Raw genomic sequence first — 16,805 nt, 5'->3', positions numbered from 1 at the left:
TCCTGAGCTCACAGGGCTACACATTCTATATTCTGATATCTAAATGCTATTCAGAGCCCCGTGGCAGTGGCTCACGCCTGTAATCCCAGCTAATCAGGATGCTGAGATCTGAAGATTGAAGCCAGCTGGGGCAGGAATGTCGGTGAGACTTATCTCCAAAGAACCACCATGAAGCCGGAAGTGGAGCTGTGGCTCAAGTGTTGAGTGCCAGCCATGAGCAAAAAAGCTCAGGGATGGCGCCTAGATCTTGAGTTCAAGCATCAGTACTGGTACCAAAAAAAAAAAAAAACTTTAAAAACAGAACAGGAAGTAACGAGGAAGAAGGAGAAGGAGAAAGAGAAGAAGGAGGGCAGGAAAAGGAGGGGAAAGGAGGGGAAGGCAGGGGAGTGGGGAAGAGGGGAGAAGAAAAGAAAAGAAAACATTAGCAGCACCAGGGCGTAGCTGGGTGATAGAGGCCATCATGATTATAGCCGGCCAAGCCTCTGGGTTCGGCACCAAAAATCAACCAAGCAAACCCCACTTGTAAAGACTCTTTGTATATTAAACAGATTAGTCCTTGTGGCAAGCTGCAAAACATTTCTCACTAGTGAGCTGGAGGGCAGATGGGGAGAGAGTTGGAAATAGTTGAGAGTGAGTCCCCTCCACCCCCTCTCCACCCCAGGAATGCAGGAAGGGCCCTTACCTGTTGTAAATGGGTCCTTTGAAGGTAGGGTCATACTTTTGTGGAGTTCCTGTAAACATCAGAAATAAACTGGGTGGTTCAGAGGATCGGAACTTGTGGAGGGGGTCCCTGGGGCTCAATACCCCAGATGCCCCCAAGAGCTCTGCTGGCCAGGGGGCCCAGACCTATGACTGGACCTCCACACCTAGCCCCCCCCCTCCAGTTGGCACAGAGCTCCAAGAGGGGTAATCACTATGAACAAACTCATTATCAGCTGGTGATCACCCTGGTGAGTGCAGGCTGGGAAGAGGACCACCAGGGATGAGCCAGGGGGACCAAGGCCAGTTCAACACGGGGTGACAAAGAGTCCTTTTGCAGAAGTCTTGGAGAAGAGGGGGGTGCTTCGATTGCAAGAGGGGGCTGTGCCCACTTCTCTCCAGGAGGACGGCGTGGATGGCCAGTCCCCAGGGACAGGGAGAAAGGGGGGGGGGCTTCTGGCCTACCGTGCTTCCCGTAGTAATGCTGCCGGTCGCCCCCCATCCCTGCGGGCGTCCAGCCCCTCCAAGGCACCCCCCAGCTCCGGCTGTGCCCTCTGAGTCCCCAGGTCTGGAGGAGCCCGCGCTGCGTCCCCCAGGGAGACACAGACTAGACTCCAGCAGGCGACAGCGGGTGGCTCCGCCCAGCCCCAAGTGCCAGGCGGGGCGGCCCAAACCGGTCAGACCAGCCCGGAGCTGAGAGACTAAGGGGAGGGCAGAGAGTGGAGGGCAGGGGAGGAAGGGGGAGGGGAGGGGCCTCTGCAGCTGCTCCCGCCACTCACCCCAAGACCCGATTTAGCTTTCCTCGTGTCCCCCTCCCTGCCCAGCCCCCACCCCAACCAGCGGCAGCACCCCGGGGACCCACGACACCTCTGCAGACACGTCCACCCACCCACCACCCACCCCAGCTCCCTTCTGCATGTATGGAAACTGAGGCACAGGCAGCCTCTTAAAGGCCAGGCAACCTGTGACAATGGGGGTTTAGAGTGTTTTGAGGTGAATAAAACTGCAAAGGCTGGAATTTTGCTTTATGGCTGAGCACTTAAAAACTGAGTCAACGCCCCCCTCCCCACATTCAGTCCCCACCCCACCCCACCCCCAGCAGTTTCCTGCAATTTTTTTGAGATGTGAGAACTGTCATGTGGCCCTGCCTGGTCTCCATTAAACCCATCAGGTTGTTTAATCTGCCTGCAGAAAAAAATAGAGCCAGGCACTGTTGGCTCATGTCTGTAATCCTAATCACTCAAGAGGCTGAGATGGGAGGATCACAGTTCAAAGCCAGTATGGGGAGGGAAGTCCCTGAGATTCTTATCTCTAATTTTACCACCAAAAAGCTGGAAGTGAAACTGTGGTTCAAGTGGTAAAGCGCCAGCCTTGAGTGATGAAAAGCTAAGGGATAGTGCCTAGGCCCTGAGTTTAAGCCCCAGTGGATACATATTCTCTCTCTCCCCCCATCCTGAAAAATCAACTTAAAGGAGAAGGATCTATCTTTGGCTCACAGGGGCTTGTCCCAATACCACACAGAAATAAAAATGTAAGTAAGTAGCCAAGCCAGGCGTGGTGATGCACACTTGTAACCCCAGCACTTTGAAGGCTGAGGAGGGAGGATTGTAAATCCGGAGGTCAGCTTGGGCTCAATAGCCAGATTCTGCCTCAAATACACCCAAACCAACCAAACATGACCACTGTTGTGTCTCTATCTCCAGATTCCAACTCAGGCGAGTGAGGCTCGGCTCACTAACTCACCTGGTCCCTAGAGAAAAGGTGACCATCTCCCAGTGGCCTCCATGTGAGAAGGCCCCATCTGACCCCCAACAACAGGCTTCAGCAATAGGGCTCCCAGCCAGGCCCGCGGGTGAACAAAACTCCCAAAGAAACCTGTGGCTGTCAGAGTCCCTGCTGGCCAGCCAGCCAGGGCCAGCGCGTCCACCCCGCCCCGCCAGACCAATGGGAAAGCGCTGCTCCACCCAGACACAGGCTTCCTCTGTCCTCACCTACACAGTCCTTTGGGGGGATCACTGAGACTCAGCACCACACCCACCAGATCCACACCAACTCCCCAATGTCTGGGCCCTCTCCTCGACCTCACCCCCAGCAAGGCATTTGTGAGGCATTTGTGTGCACTGGTCTCTCAGCAGATCGCAGGCAAGCTTTTGGAACCTGTGCTGCGACTCATGGGGGATTGAGCTTGGGGTCTTTGCACTTGATAGTTGGGTGCTCTACCACTTGAGCCAAGTCCTCACAGTCTTGACCACAACTTGAGTCCCCTCCCTGTGGCCTTGGCCATGCTCTACTACTGAGGCCACACCGAAACACTTGAATCCTCTCTATGGCTTTGACCACGCCCCACTGCTTTGACTATACTCCGCCCATATGGCTTTCACCACACCCCCACGACTTGGAGCCACACCCCTATCACTTGATGCACACCTCTCTGGTCCACCAAGCTTGTGAATGTCCCAGGAGCTGGGGCCAGGAATCTGGAGGCCCTTTCTTTTCTTCAAGTCCACTGTCTTTAGACCCATCCGGAATCAAAGGTTTCTCACAATTGGTCATTTCCTGCTTCGACCTCCAGACACACAACTCCACTAAGCTTCTTGGCCATCCTCATCTTCCATGACTGTCACAATATCCAGCCAGAAGTTCCAGTGAACATGTAAACCAGGGCACTTCCTTCCTGTGCCTACAACTTTCCACTGCTCCCATTCAGTTCAGAAGAAACACCCACAGACTCACCAGACCAACACAGCAGGATCTGCCCCATCACCTTTCGGCCCTCATCTCCTCCCATTCTCCAAGGCCACAGCTCTTCTAGCCTCACAAGCCCCAAGGACACATCACAAATCCCCTGGAGCACTGCCTCAGGGCCTTTGCACTGGCAGTTCTGTTCTTGCTGTGTAGAAATGCCTCTCTCAGACACCAGCGAGGGGCACCCTGCCCTCAGGTTTCTATGAAATATGACACCCCAGGAGGCTTCCCCAACTAAAGATCTTTAAACATAGCTTCCTTAGCTGGGGATACAGCTCCAAGCTAAAGCTACAGGTCAGACTCCAGATCCCATCCCAGTACCACAAAGAAAGCAAAGTTGGGCACAGAGGCGACCAAATGCATTCCCAGCTACTCAGGAGACAGAAATGAGGAAGATCAGGTTCAAGGTTAGCCTAGGCAAGAAGTTAACAAGACTCTCATCTCAACAAACAAGCCAGGCTTGGTGGTGCTCATCTTAAATCCCAGCTATGCAAAACAAAAGGCTATCGGTGGGAAGATCTTGGTGAGATGCTGGTCAGGATGAAAACGGATCTGAAAAATAACCTTAAACCTAGCTACTCAGGAGGCTGAGATTTGAGGATCATGGTTCCAAGCCAGCCCAAGCATGAAAATCATGAGACTCTTACCTCCAATTAACCATCAAAGAGCTGGAAGTAGAAGTGTGATTCAATAGTAGAGCACTAGCTTTCAATGAAAAAGCTAAGGGACAGCAACTAGGCCTGAGTTCAAATTCCAGTACAGGACCACCAACAACAACAAAAGAATATAGTTTAAAAAAATTAGTTTGTAAGGGCTAGGGCATGGTTCAATGGTAGAGCACTTGCCCAGCATATATGCAACTTTGGGCTCCATCCTCAGCATAGCAAAAAAAGCTAATTTGCGTATTTTTACTTCAAAGAATTGAATGTAAGGAAAAGGTGGTATTTCCAGTCTACAAAGAAAGCATAAATCTTTTCCTTCGTTATGCCTGACGTCTGTTTGAAAGAAAGTAAATTTAACACCACCCTGACACATAGCAAAACAAATTCCATACTGATTAATCATGCAAATATATAAAAACTCAAAACTGTGACCAGTAGCTTGAGCTATGTACATAGTTCAAGAGCAACCAGGTCTCAAAAAAACTAAAAGAGGGCTGGGAATGTGGCTTAGTGGTAGAGTGCTTGCCTAGCATGCATGAAGCCCTGTGTTCCATTCTTCAATACCACATAAACAGAAAAAGCCAGAAGTGGCACTGTGGCTCAAGTGGCAGAGTGTTAGCCTTGAGCAAAAAGAAGCTCAGGGACAGTGCTCAGGCCCTAAGTTCAAGCCCTAGGATGGACAGAAAAAAAAACAAAAACTAAACTGAAAGACTGAGCTGAGTACCAATGGCTCACACTTTTAATCCTATCTATCAGGAGGCTGAAATCTGAGGATCATGGTTCAAAACCAGCCAGGACAGGAAAGTTCCAGAGACTTTTATCTCCAATTAATCACAGAAGAAACTGGAAGTGGCACTGTGGCTCAAGTGGTAGAGAGGCAGCCTTGAACAAAAGAAGCTCAGGGACAGTGCCCAGGCCCTGAGTTTGAGCCCCAGGACTGGCCAAAAAAAAAAAAAAAAAAGACAAATAGGAGAAGGAAAATACAGGAGACTATATTTACCGACAGGAAGGTCAGTAAGGCAAGGTGGGAGGAGACATATAATAAATTACTGGAAACTTCTGATGTCTGCCTTCAAGACTACAGATGTAAAAACACTTGGCAGAAGTGTTAGATTGCCTAGCAAGCAGAGGGCTTCAGATTCTACCCAATTAATCAAAAAAAAAAAAATTAAAACTGAGCCGGGCGCTGGTGGCTCACACCGGTAATCCCAGATACTCAGAAAGCTGAGATCTGGGAATCAATCGCAGTCCCAAGCCAGCGACAGCAGGAAAGTAGAGACTCTTAGCTCCCATTAGTTACTAAAAACAAAGCTGGAAGTAGAATTGTGCCTCAGTGGTAGAGCACTAGCCTTGAGCAAAAGAGGTCAGGGACAGTGCCCAGTGAGTGGCTAGTCTCTCTTGGCTCAGCCCCATTCTTTCTATGTACCCAAAGATGGAATAAGGATTGACCCCCCAGCCTGTTTTCCCAGGTACTCACAAATGTCAGGTAAGCCACCAAAGATAGGTGCAGACTGCCTGATTTAGGCAGGGCAATCTACCCAAGCCTGACTGTAAACATCCCATTGGGGGTCCACTCAACAAGCCCTAGACCTAATGGCTTGTTCATTAACCTCTGTCTCCTTGGTCAGACCCCATTAAAATACTCCTACTTCAGTCCCACCTCTTAGCACAGTCACCAAGCCCATGGTGCTATATCTCAATAAACAGTTCTTGCCTAGGGAAGATGGAGTCAGGCCTGCTTCCTTTCTTTCTTCCATTTTCTTTCTTTTTTTTTTTTTTTTGACAGTCCTGGGGCTTGAACTCAGGGCTCTCGCACTGTCCCTGGCTTCTTTTTGCTCAAGGCTAGCACTCTACCACTTGAGCCACAGCACCACTTCTGGCTTTTTCTGTTTATGTGGTGCTGAGGAATTGAACCCAGAGCTTCATGTATACGAGGCAAGCTCTCTACCACTGAGCCACATTCCCAGCCCCTCTCTTCTATTTTCCTATCACTCAGGCTGTGAGTTCTCCAGCAGGGAAACCAGGGCTCAGGAAGGAAAGCAGCTTCTCCAGATCACCCCTTGTTTTGGGGAGGGTGAGTGGGAGCCAGGGAGAGTAGGCTGGAGCATGACCTCACCAAACAAGAGAAGGGAGGACACAAGGGAGAGGCTCCCACAGCTTTCTTGGGCACAGGAAGATGGATAAGCCAGAAGAACTTGAGTCACTCTTCTGTGAGCGAGAATGACATGCAGGGAGAGGCACCGGCCTGCACCTGACAATGGGCCTGGCTCAGTGGCAGAGGGAGTCCTGGCATTGCCCTCCCTCTGATGGGCTCCATTAGCGCCCATTAACCTCAGTTGGGTGGGGATGAAGGAAGGAGCATGGTAAATATTAATGGTTTCTCATCACCAGAGCCTGAGTCAACCCTGAAGGATAAGAAGGAGCTGAATCTTGGCAATCTCACTCTGTGGTAACAAGAGCTGAGATGTTGGCTAAATGGATCCTGGGTTCAAGGCCAGAAGCCAGACTCCATCTCAAAGCAATGCCAATATGCTAGGCATGATGTATCATGCCTGTAATTCTAGACACTCCGGAAGTAAAAGTAGGAGGATCGTGGTCCAGGATAGAGAGAGCTGGGCAAAAGCACAAGACCTTATCTGAAAATTTTCTGATGCAAAAAGGATGAGTGGTCAAGTGCTAGTCCTTTGGTTTAACAGTATTTTTTAGTTTTGGTTTTTGAGGGAGAATCGAGAATCTCTAAGTTTAACCATCCTTCTGCCTCCGTTTCTGGAGTAGCAGGGATTACAGGCAAGTACCACTACTCTTGGCTAAATAAACTTTTAAGGCATTTTGTTAATCCCATGTGTAAACATCCGAACAAAAAAGAAAAAGAAAGGAAGAAAGACAAAGACAGAAAAGAAGGAAGGAAGGCAGAAAGGAAGGAAGGAAGGAAGGAAGGAAGGAAGGAAGGAAGGAAGGAAGGAAGGAAGGAAGGAAGGAAGGAAGGAAGGAAGAATTCCAACAACAAGGCAGAATAAATATATTCTTTCTCTTTTAATTTTTTTTGGTGCTGCTGGAGACAGAACCCAGGCCTCGGCCCACCCCACAAGGCAGTGTTGCACCATTGACCACCCCCCCCCCCATGATTAATTTTTATCTCTGCAATTCAGTGCTGGTCAGGTTCTATCATGGGATTCCAGATTGTCTGATCGTTTCTGGAATCTCCGGAATGTCCTGACACTAGGGACATTCTATCCCAGGTTCTAGAGGCTGCTCCTTCCTCCAGCTCCTATTTATTTAGTTATTTTTGGTGGTGGGGGGCAGTACTGAGTGAGGAATGAACTTCAGGGCCTTGGCTTGCTAAGCAGGTGGTCTGACACTTAGCCACACCGCCTACTACTGAGCCCCGCCCCCACACCTAAGCCACACCCTTACCCCAACCAGGACCCTGCTGCCAGACCACGCCCCTAGCTCGGAGCCACGCCCCCAGACCATATCTAAAGCCACGCCCTTACCGCTGAGCCTCTCCTCCAGACCATCTGGAAAGCCAGCAGCCCCATCAGGCCTACCTCAGTTTCCCATGTCCTGTGTCCTCCTGTGATTTCCTTTATGCAGGCATCTGGGAAGCAGAATCGCCTCCCTTCTCACCCTGCTAAGTCCTCTTTTGTGGCCAAGAAACCAGCCCATTCTCAGGTTGCATAAATTACCAGCAAGACATCTTTGGGGGCCATTATTCTACCCACCACAACTTCCTCCTTTTTCTTTTCTGTGGTGGGTAGTACGAATGCCCCACCTGAAAACACGTGGGATGAGGCTTGGCAAACTGACACCTGAAGGGAAGCCAGTCCAGCTCATCACTCAGCATTCTCTTCCTCTTTTTCTATTTGGGGGGTGGGGCTTGAACTCAGGGCCTGGGCTCTGTCCATGAGCTCTTATGCTCCAGACAAGGCTTGCACCCAGGACCTGGGCATTGTCCCTCATCTTTTTCACTCAAGACTGGCTCACTACCACCTGAAACACAGCTCTTCTTCAGGCTTTTCCTGGTGGCTAATTCAAAATAAGAGTCTCCCCGACCAGCTTCAAACCTCAATCCTAAGATCTCAGTCTCCTGAGTAGCTAGGATGCCAGGTAGGAGCCACCAGCATCTGGCTGATAATAAAAGGGATAGTGAGAGGAAGTTGAGTATGGTGCTGCACGCCGATCATCTCAGCACTCAGGAAGATCTGGAGTTGGAGCCTGGAACTACCTCAAACCAACCAAGAGAATGTAGCTCCCTACACTGGCACTGCCCGGAGCCTCGGCCAGCATCACATACAACCTTCTGGCTGGAGACTTGAATTTCAAGGCTCAATCACTGTCTTTATAACCCACCCAGTGTGTGAGCCATAGAAAACGGGCCAAGACCTTGGGAGAGGCAATGGGGGGCAGGGGCAGGAGATAGCCAGAAAGACAACTGAGGCTGCAAGCCCAGATGGGGGGCAGGGGGGTGACCTTGGGTGCCCAGCCTAGCTGGACAGGAATCCTGGTCCACTACGCAGCCCAGTGGACGTGGGAGATAAGGAGAACAACACACACTGCCCAGACAGAGTTCCTGCCAGGACATCAAATGCCACCCAGCCCCCACAGCTTCTGGACACCGGCCAAGTCCCCAAGGACTACAGTGAGCCAAGGCCCCACCCACACAACCGGGCCACAGTCCTAGATGTCTGCATCTCTGACAACGGGTTGGAGGACAGTGTCTGGGGAAGGAAGCTCAGGAGCACCAAAATAAAAAGCTGCGCATGGAAGCACCCACCTGTAATCTCCGCACTTGACTGGCAAAATGTACAGAGTAAGGGAGATAAGCACCACACAAAACAAGCTGTTTTCTGCTAGGCCTCAGGCCCTAAAAGGCTGCAGGAATTGCCCTCAGGCTGTTTTTGAATTGCAAATCAGATGATAACCTCCAATACTTGGGCCTTCACCCCATACCTAGCTCCTGGCCAATTCCTGTTCCCACAGCAGTTGGAGAAACCCTCTACTCAGCCTCATCAGTCAGCCACCAGCCACAACCGTTCCACCCTCCCACCCTCCACTGCTCAGAATTCTCAGTGGTCCCCACCTCTCTAGGAACTAGAGCCCAAATCGTCTCCATGACCCATCAGATCCTATACACTCTGCCTCTGCCCTCTCTGTCTTCATCTTCTCCAGTGACATGGGCCTTTTTACTGCATCAGCTATGATTCTACCCCAGGGCCTTTGCTCATGTCCTGCACCAACCACATTCCTTAACAGATCCACTTCCTAACCCCTCTGGTCACCTGCATAGGGTGACTTTCTCTGGTTCTCTCAGGTTTATTTTTTTGTGTAAGTCACGGGGCTTGAACTCAAGGGTCTGGGCGCTGTCCCCGAGCTCTTTTGTTCAAGGTTGGCGCTCTGCCACTTTAAGCCACAGCTCTACTTCCAGTTTTCTGGTGGTTCATTGGAGGTAAGAGTTTCATGGAGACATTCCTGCCCAGGCTGGCTTTGAATCACGATCCTAAGATCTCACTTGGCATCCTGAGTAGCCACAATGCCCAACTCAATTCTCCCTATTTTAATTCTCAAATGTGCCACTAGACCCAAATCACTCCTGCTTGTCTGAGAGGATTTCTTTTTTTCCCCAGAGCCTCAGCCATATTGTATTTTTCCCCTCATTTGCCTTACTGCTTGTGTATCTGCCTTTTCAGTAAACTCTCCAAGGCTCAATGTCTGCTTCGTCCACTGCAGGGTCTCCAGGGTGAACGAAAGGATTTGGCCCATAAGCCAGGCACTGGTGGCTCACACCTGCAATCCTATCTATTCAAAAGGCTGACATCTGAGGACCAAGGTCCAAAGCCAGCCCACACAGGCAAGTCCCTAAGACTCTTACTGCCAATGTACCACCAAAAAGCCAGAAACAGAGCTGTGGCTCAAGTGGTAGAACACCAGCCTTGAATAAAAACAAAATCTCAGGGATGGTACCTAGGCCCTGAGTTCAAGCCCCAAAACTGGCACACACAAAAAAAAGTGGCCATGGTTGAGACTGAATGAATCCTCGCTGAGGAAGGTAACAGATGCACTTAAGCAACCTACAAGTTGATCAAGATAGATCGACACAAGAAATGTACACACTGCCCTACTATGTAATTGTACCCTTTTTGCACAACACCTTGTCAAAAAAATTGTGTTTAATTAATAAAGAAATTACAAAAAAAAAGATAGATCGAGATAAGACTTTCCTACTCAGGCTGGTTTTGAACCTGGTTCTTCAGATCTCAGTGTCCTGAGTAGCTAGGATGACAGGTGTGAGCCTCTGGGGCCTGGTGAATTCTGCATTTTCTATGGCATATGCAGGCTGGTGCCACTGCTGAGGGCTAAGGGTTTGCTTGGGCGTGCAAGACCTTGAGGTTCTAACCCCACCACTGCAAGAAAAAAATATATATATATGGTAAATACTACATTGTCTCTCAACTTAAAATAAAAAGTGTTATCATTTGAGTCTTAACAATAAGACTCAAAGCTGGCCACACCCGAGTAGGTCACGCCTGTCATCCTAGCTACTCAGGAGGTTGAAATGTGAGGATCATGGTTCAAAGCCAACGCAGGCAGGAAACTCAGGGATATTCTTCTCTCCAAAGAACCACCAAGAAGAGTTGGCTTGAGTGGTAGAGCACCAGCCCTGAGTGAAAAAGCTCAGAGAAAGCAAGTGCCAAGGCCCTGAGTTCAAGCCCCAAGACCAACACACACACACACACACACACACAAATCCTTGAACTCCATGGAAAAGTTTAGCTTTCCATGTCAAGAGACCATGTGCAATATGATGTGCACCGCTCCTCATCCCAGAGTGGCACAGGCATGAAATCTCCTAGTGTGAAGTGGCAATGTCCGCCTGTAATCCCCACACTTAAAAGCTGAAGCAAAATAGAGTAAGCTCTTCTGGACTCTAGTCTATTTATGTCCCTCTCTGGGCACGAAACTTGTATGTATCTTTTTTTAAAGGCTCCTGAGAGGAGGGAGAAGGGGTGGGGATCCTAGGAGGGTGGCCTCAAAAAATAAAAATAAATCCTGGCCAGGCTATATGGCTCACGCCTGTCATCCTAACAACTCAGGAGGCTGAGATCAGAGGAGGATCATGGTTCAAAGCCAGCCAGGACAGGAAAGCCTGTGAGAACCTCCAAAGAACCACCAGAAAACTGGAAGTGGTGCTGTGGCTAGAGTGCTAGTCGGTTGTTTTTTTTGGGTTTTTTTTTTTTTTTTTTTTTTTTTTTGGCCAGTCCTGGGCCTTGGACTCAGGGCCTGAGCACTGTCCCTGGCTTCTTCCCGCTCAAGGCTAGCACTCTGCCACTTGAGCCACAGCGCCGCTTCTGGCTGTTTTCTGTATATGGGGTGCTGGGGAATCGAACCTAGGGCCTCGTGTATCCGAGGCAGGCACTCTTGCCACTAGGCTATATCCCCAGCCCCTGGTTTGTTTGTTTTTTTTTTTTTTTTTTTGGCCAGTCCTGGGCCTTGGACTCAGGGCCTGAGCACCATCCCTGGCTTCTTCCCGCTCAAGGCTAGCACTTTGCCACCTGAGCCACAGCACCCCTTCTGGCCATTTTCCACATATGTGGTGCTGGGGAATCGAACAGAGAGCTTCATGTGTAGCAGGCAAGCACTCTTGCCACTAGGCCATATTCCCAGCCCATAGAGTGCTAGTCTTAAGTGAAAAGAGCTCAGAGATATTGTCCAGGCTATGAGTTCAAGCCCCATGACTGGCAAAAAGAAAGTCTCACTGGGACTTTTTTGCCCAGGCTGGCTTTGAACCATGATCCTCAGATATCAGCTTCCTAAGTAGCTAGGATTATGGGCCTGAGCCACTGGGTGCCCGGCAAAATCTGCTTTTTCACCCAACTAACGTATTGTTTTTTGCCTAGTTTTGTGGCAGTGGTGGTGATGGTGGTGCCTGCGCAGAATCCACTGTTGTTGGAGTTGCAGAATCATCTGCTCTGCCGCTCAAGGCAAGAGGGCACTGAGAAGAAAGCAATGCCTTTTCCTGGCATCTGCCGAAGCCCAGCGCCATTCCTCATTTCCTTTGCACTTCCCTTCACGTTCCTTTCCACTCTGAGCATCTGTACAGGAAACTCTGCGCACTGCAGCCCGGGCCTGTGCCTTGCACATGGCTGCGGCTCCGTGAGCTCCTGGAAAAGCCTGAGCCTCTGCAGCCTCAGCCCCAGGCCTCCTGAGCATCTGTGGCTTGCAGACAGACTCGGTGCAAAATGCTTCCCACCAGACCAGTGTGGTGGCACACTCCTGTAATCCCAGCAATCAGGAGGCTGAGGCAGAAGATTCTGAGTGCTAGGCCTGAGGCACACAGCAAGATGCTCCTCATCCTTGCTACTCAGGAGGCTGAGATCTGCGGATTGTAGTTCAAAGCCAGCCCAGGTAGGAAAGCCTGTGAGATTCTTATCTGCAGTAAGCCACTCAAACAACCAAAAGTAGAGCTGTGGCTCAAGTGGCAGAGCACTAATCTTGAGGGAAAAAGCTCAGGGACAGCACCCAGGTCCTGAGTTCAAGACCCAGGACACACACAGACACACACACACACACCCCACAAAAAAATAATCTTGGGGGCTGGGAATATGGTCTAGTGGTAAAGTGATCGCGTCATATACATGAAGCCCTGGGTTTGATTCCCCAGCACCACATATATAGAAAACGGCCAGAAGTGGTGCTGTGGCTCAAGTGGCAGAGTGCTAGCCTTGAGCAAAAAGAAGCCAGGGACAGTGTTCAGGCCCTAAGTCCAAGCCCCAGGACTGGGAAAAAAAAAAAAAATCTTTCCACTAGTGAGTCTGGTTCATCTAAGTCAACCAAAGATACCATTCCATGGCCCAGTGACAGTGGCTGATGCCTGTAAACCTAACTACTCAGGAGGCTGAGATCTAAGGATCATGGTTCGAAGCCAGCCCAGGCAGGAAACTCTGTGAGGCTCTTATCTCCTCCAATAAACCACCAGAAAATGGGAAGTGGAGCTGCCACTCAAAGTGGTAGAGTGCAAACCTTGAAGACAAAAGCTCAGGGACAGCGCCCAAGCCAGAGGTCAAGCTCCAGAGGAACAACAACAAAAAATATGTGATTCCAGATCAGAGACGTCATTCATTCAGCCAGAGTTACACAGCAAGTGTCAGAGCCTGGATTTGTCTCACATCCCTTCCGGTCCTCACATTAACCAGTAAGGAATGTGTGGGGTAAGTGGAGGGGGAGGGTGTGCACCTTTGTCCTCAAGGAAGAACAAACGGCAAAAAAACAAGGAGTCATTCCACATTAAAGAGGTTATTCATTTGCCTAGAGTTACACAGTCACAGCTTCCCCGTGAAGACCCCAGGTGTTTATTTCCTTTGTGTTTGTGACATTACTGGTGTTTGAACTCACAGCCTCCCTCTTGGTAAGCAGGTGCTCTACCACTTGAGCCTTACTCCCAGCTTGTTTTGTTTATTTGTTTGTTTTGCTTTCAGTTACTTCTTAGCTTTGGCCTAGAACCAGCCCCAGATCAAGAGTCTCTTACCCCAGCCTCCCTCACCAATGTAACTATACATGCACACAACCACCAGCACCTCCCCTCATACAAGTGGCTATAGGTATGCACCATCACACTGGGCATGCTGATCAGGACGGGGTCTCATCTCTCAGGATGGCTGGCTCTTGGATCTCCAACCTCCTGAGTAGCTGGGATTACAGGCAGGATCTACTGCATCCACCAAGGCTTTTGGTTCTGGTGAGATGACGGGACAGTTTCTAGGTGGGGAGTCACCCATGGAGGAGGTGGGGGCATGGCTGCAGGAGGCAGCTGAAGTTTCCCTGGCAGCCTCCTCCTCGGACCTCCTAGAGGGAAGTAATGAAGCAACTGTGTGGTGTGTTTGCAATTCCGTCTGCCAGGAACACACACTCCCATCCAGTCTTCCCACCACCAACTCAACTCCAGCCGGCAGGCACTTAAAAATAAACCCCTCGGAGTCTTCCACACGCCCGTGTCCTGGTTTTGCTTCGCAATCCTAAAACAACCTACAATTACACATTTATTCTCCCATCCACTCCCGGCCATCTTGCATAGTTGTGCTTCACCAATGGCTGTGTCCCCAACTCCTGGACTCCTGCCTGTGACCAGCTCAGTAAGGACTTGTTGATGGGGACACACGGGCACAAAGCTCAGGGTTCGATCCCCAGTACCACAGAAAACAATTTGTTGATTGGCAAGAGTCCATCCAGAGCCTAGCATCAAGTGTGGGCCCTCAGGGGCAGGGGTCTCCTGGATCAACTCAACTGGGCTTTGAGAGTATTTGTTTAATCCCATCCCTGGCTCGATTCCATTCTTCGCTAAAATCAAGGCTAGATGAATCATGCCATCATTATCTCCTCTGCCCCCTCAGTCACACCCCAAAGATCCCTCAAGTGGGGACCACGGGGAAGCCAAGCCTCATCCAGAAACCTCAAGCTGAGACTTCCACAGAGACAGATAGCCACACCCAAGAGACTGCACAGCACTCACCACCTCCCAGTGTGATTGAAAACCAGGAGCCAGAGCGCCCCTCTGCAGCCTGGGCAGGCAGCTTCAAGCAACCTGACTGGGCTGGGAGGATTCCCAGCTTTTCCATCAGTCACTCCTAGCAGCCCCCAGGGACCCCAGTCCCCCAGGGGGGTTTGGGGGTGGGGGTGGGGAGGCACTCGGCAAGCACTACTTGTTTTTCTCGTTCTTCCCTAGCGGTTTCCGGCCCCCTCCCCAAGGCTTGGGGCCTGACAGCCTCCAGGAAGTTTGTGTCACTCAAAGGGGTGGGGTGGGTGGGGGGACAACGAGGTCCCTTTACCCCAGGGAAATGCTGCTTGAGTCTTGGGAACTGAATTGGGTCCTGGGGACCCAAAAATCGAGAAGAGAAAGGAGAAACTGAGTTAGCACGCTCCCTCCCCCCCACCAACTATCGTGGGAACCAGGGGAAAGGGTGGCATCTTGGGGCTGCATCCTAGCCCCATTCCCAGCGCCAAGGGGTGACGGCCCCTCTCAGGGGATCAAGGAGGGGACTGCAGCCTGATGGCCCTCCGAAAACCAGAGGTGGTCATCCCCAGTTCCTCGCACAGGCAGGCAAAGTTTCTCAGTTGTTTCCGGCTTCTTTGCTCCCCCTTCCCAGCAGAGGTGCCCCGGTTTCCGCCCTACCTAGGTCCTGGCTAGACCGAAGCTCTCCTACCTCTGAGCTGGGTCTGTCCCCGGCTAGCCTCAGTTTCCCCATGTGGGTATAAAGCCCGAGATCGATCCTTGGGGAGAGTGTATGGAAGTGGGGGGGTAGGAGGAAAAGGGGGACAGAGCGGTCTGAAGGAGGAGGAGGGGCGTGGGGGGAGGTCGAGGCCCGGTTCCTTTTCCAGCCCCACCGCCTGGCCTGGCCTCCCCTCCCCCGCCCGCCATCTGGGCCGCCCAGATAACGGGACCTCCGCGGGCAGAGCATGCGCCGTGCGCCCCGGCCCAAAGCCCGGGGAGAGCCGGGCTCCCCAGGACCGGGGACTCGGGGCAGGGGAACCGGGCTGGAGAGGGGCGCGCGGGATGCAAAGGCACGCGGGCGGAGGGGGCCCTCGGGCTGCAGCGGGCATGGCCTAAGGTGTCACGCGTCCCCCTCCCTCGTGACCCGCGCCTCCAGCCCAGCGCGGAGCGAGCCCTACCGTAAGCTCCGTCCTTCCGATCGTCCTCCATGGCAGAGGAGGCCGGGTAGCCGAGTCCCAGCCAGCGCGACCCCAGCCCCGGCCCGCGGGAGGCTCGGCGGGCTGCAGCGCCCCGCCCCGGGACCGGCCACGCCCACCCGTCGTGACAGGCCACGCCCATTCACGCCCCAGCCCAATCGGGGCCGCGCTATGGAAGTGGGCGTGGCTTGTGGCTGGGCGGGGCCGGAGGGAGGAGCCCAACCTTTGTCTCCAGCTTGGTAACAAAAGTGTGTGAGCTGCTCTGCCTGAGGGTTGGCCGTGGCTCACTCCTTCCTTCACTCATTGATCCCTCCCATTGTGTTGTTGTCAGACAACTGGGGCGCTGTTCTTGCCTGTAAACACACAGAAAGATGTCTTTTTTTTTAATTGGTGATAGGTGGGCTGGGAGTGTGGTTTAGTGGTAAAGTGCTTGCCTAGCGTGCTTGAAGCCCTGGGTACGATTCCTCAGCCCACACACACAGAAAAAGCCGGAAGTGGCGCTGTGGCTCAAGTGGTAGAGTGCTGGCGTTAAGCAAAAGAAGTTCAGGGTCAGTGCCCAGGCCTTGAGTTCAAGCCTCAGGACTGGCAAAATTGATATAGATATCTTAAAATGTTGTGCCAAGGGCTGGGGATATGGCCTAGTGGCAAGAGAGCTTGCCTTGTATATATGAGGCCCTGGGTTCGATTTCCCAGCACCACATATATAGAAAACGGCCAGAAGGGGCTGGGGATATGGCCTAGTGGCAAGAGTGCTTGCCTCGTATACCTGAAGCCCTGGGTTCGATTACCCAGCACAACATATACAGAAAATGGCCAGAAGTGGCGCTGTGGTTCAAGTGGCAGAGTGCTAGCCTTGAGCAAAAAGAGGCCAGGGACAGTGGTCAGGCCCTGAGTCCAAGGCCCAGGACTGGCCAAAAAAAAAAGAAAGAAAACGGACAGAAGTGGCGCTGTGGCTCAAGTGGCAGAGTGCTAGCCTTGAGCAAAAAGGAAGCCAGGGACAGTGCTCAGGCCCTGAGTCCA

The 16,805-nt window shown here is 51.6% G+C and overlaps 1 protein-coding gene across 3 annotated transcripts in view; it reads right to left on the bottom strand.

The window, feature by feature from the left end:
- Slc44a2 (solute carrier family 44 member 2) overlaps nucleotides 1-15,888 on the bottom strand; it is a 29,212-nt gene extending 13,324 nt beyond the window's left edge. Inside the window, exons 1-2 of one of the 3 annotated variants that reach the window (XM_048342234.1) lie at nucleotides 15,768-15,888; nucleotides 683-731 (exon numbers count right to left, since the gene is read on the bottom strand). In XM_048342234.1, coding sequence (XP_048198191.1) covers nucleotides 683-731; nucleotides 15,768-15,798 — 80 coding nt within the window. In that variant the 5' untranslated portion in view covers nucleotides 15,799-15,888. Of the gene's footprint in view, nucleotides 1-682; nucleotides 732-1,164; nucleotides 1,301-15,767 lie in introns of those variants that run through there. The other 2 variants (XM_048342233.1, XM_048342235.1) reach the window with 2 other exon arrangements.
- Between the last annotated feature and the right edge of the window lie 917 nt (nucleotides 15,889-16,805).

Source organism: Perognathus longimembris, chromosome 3, assembly GCF_023159225.1.
Source record: "Perognathus longimembris pacificus isolate PPM17 chromosome 3, ASM2315922v1, whole genome shotgun sequence".
NCBI lineage: Eukaryota > Metazoa > Chordata > Mammalia > Rodentia > Heteromyidae > Perognathus > Perognathus longimembris.
The sequence above is the reverse complement of the archived record's forward strand: the minus strand, read 5'-3'. Positions and strand labels throughout refer to the sequence as shown.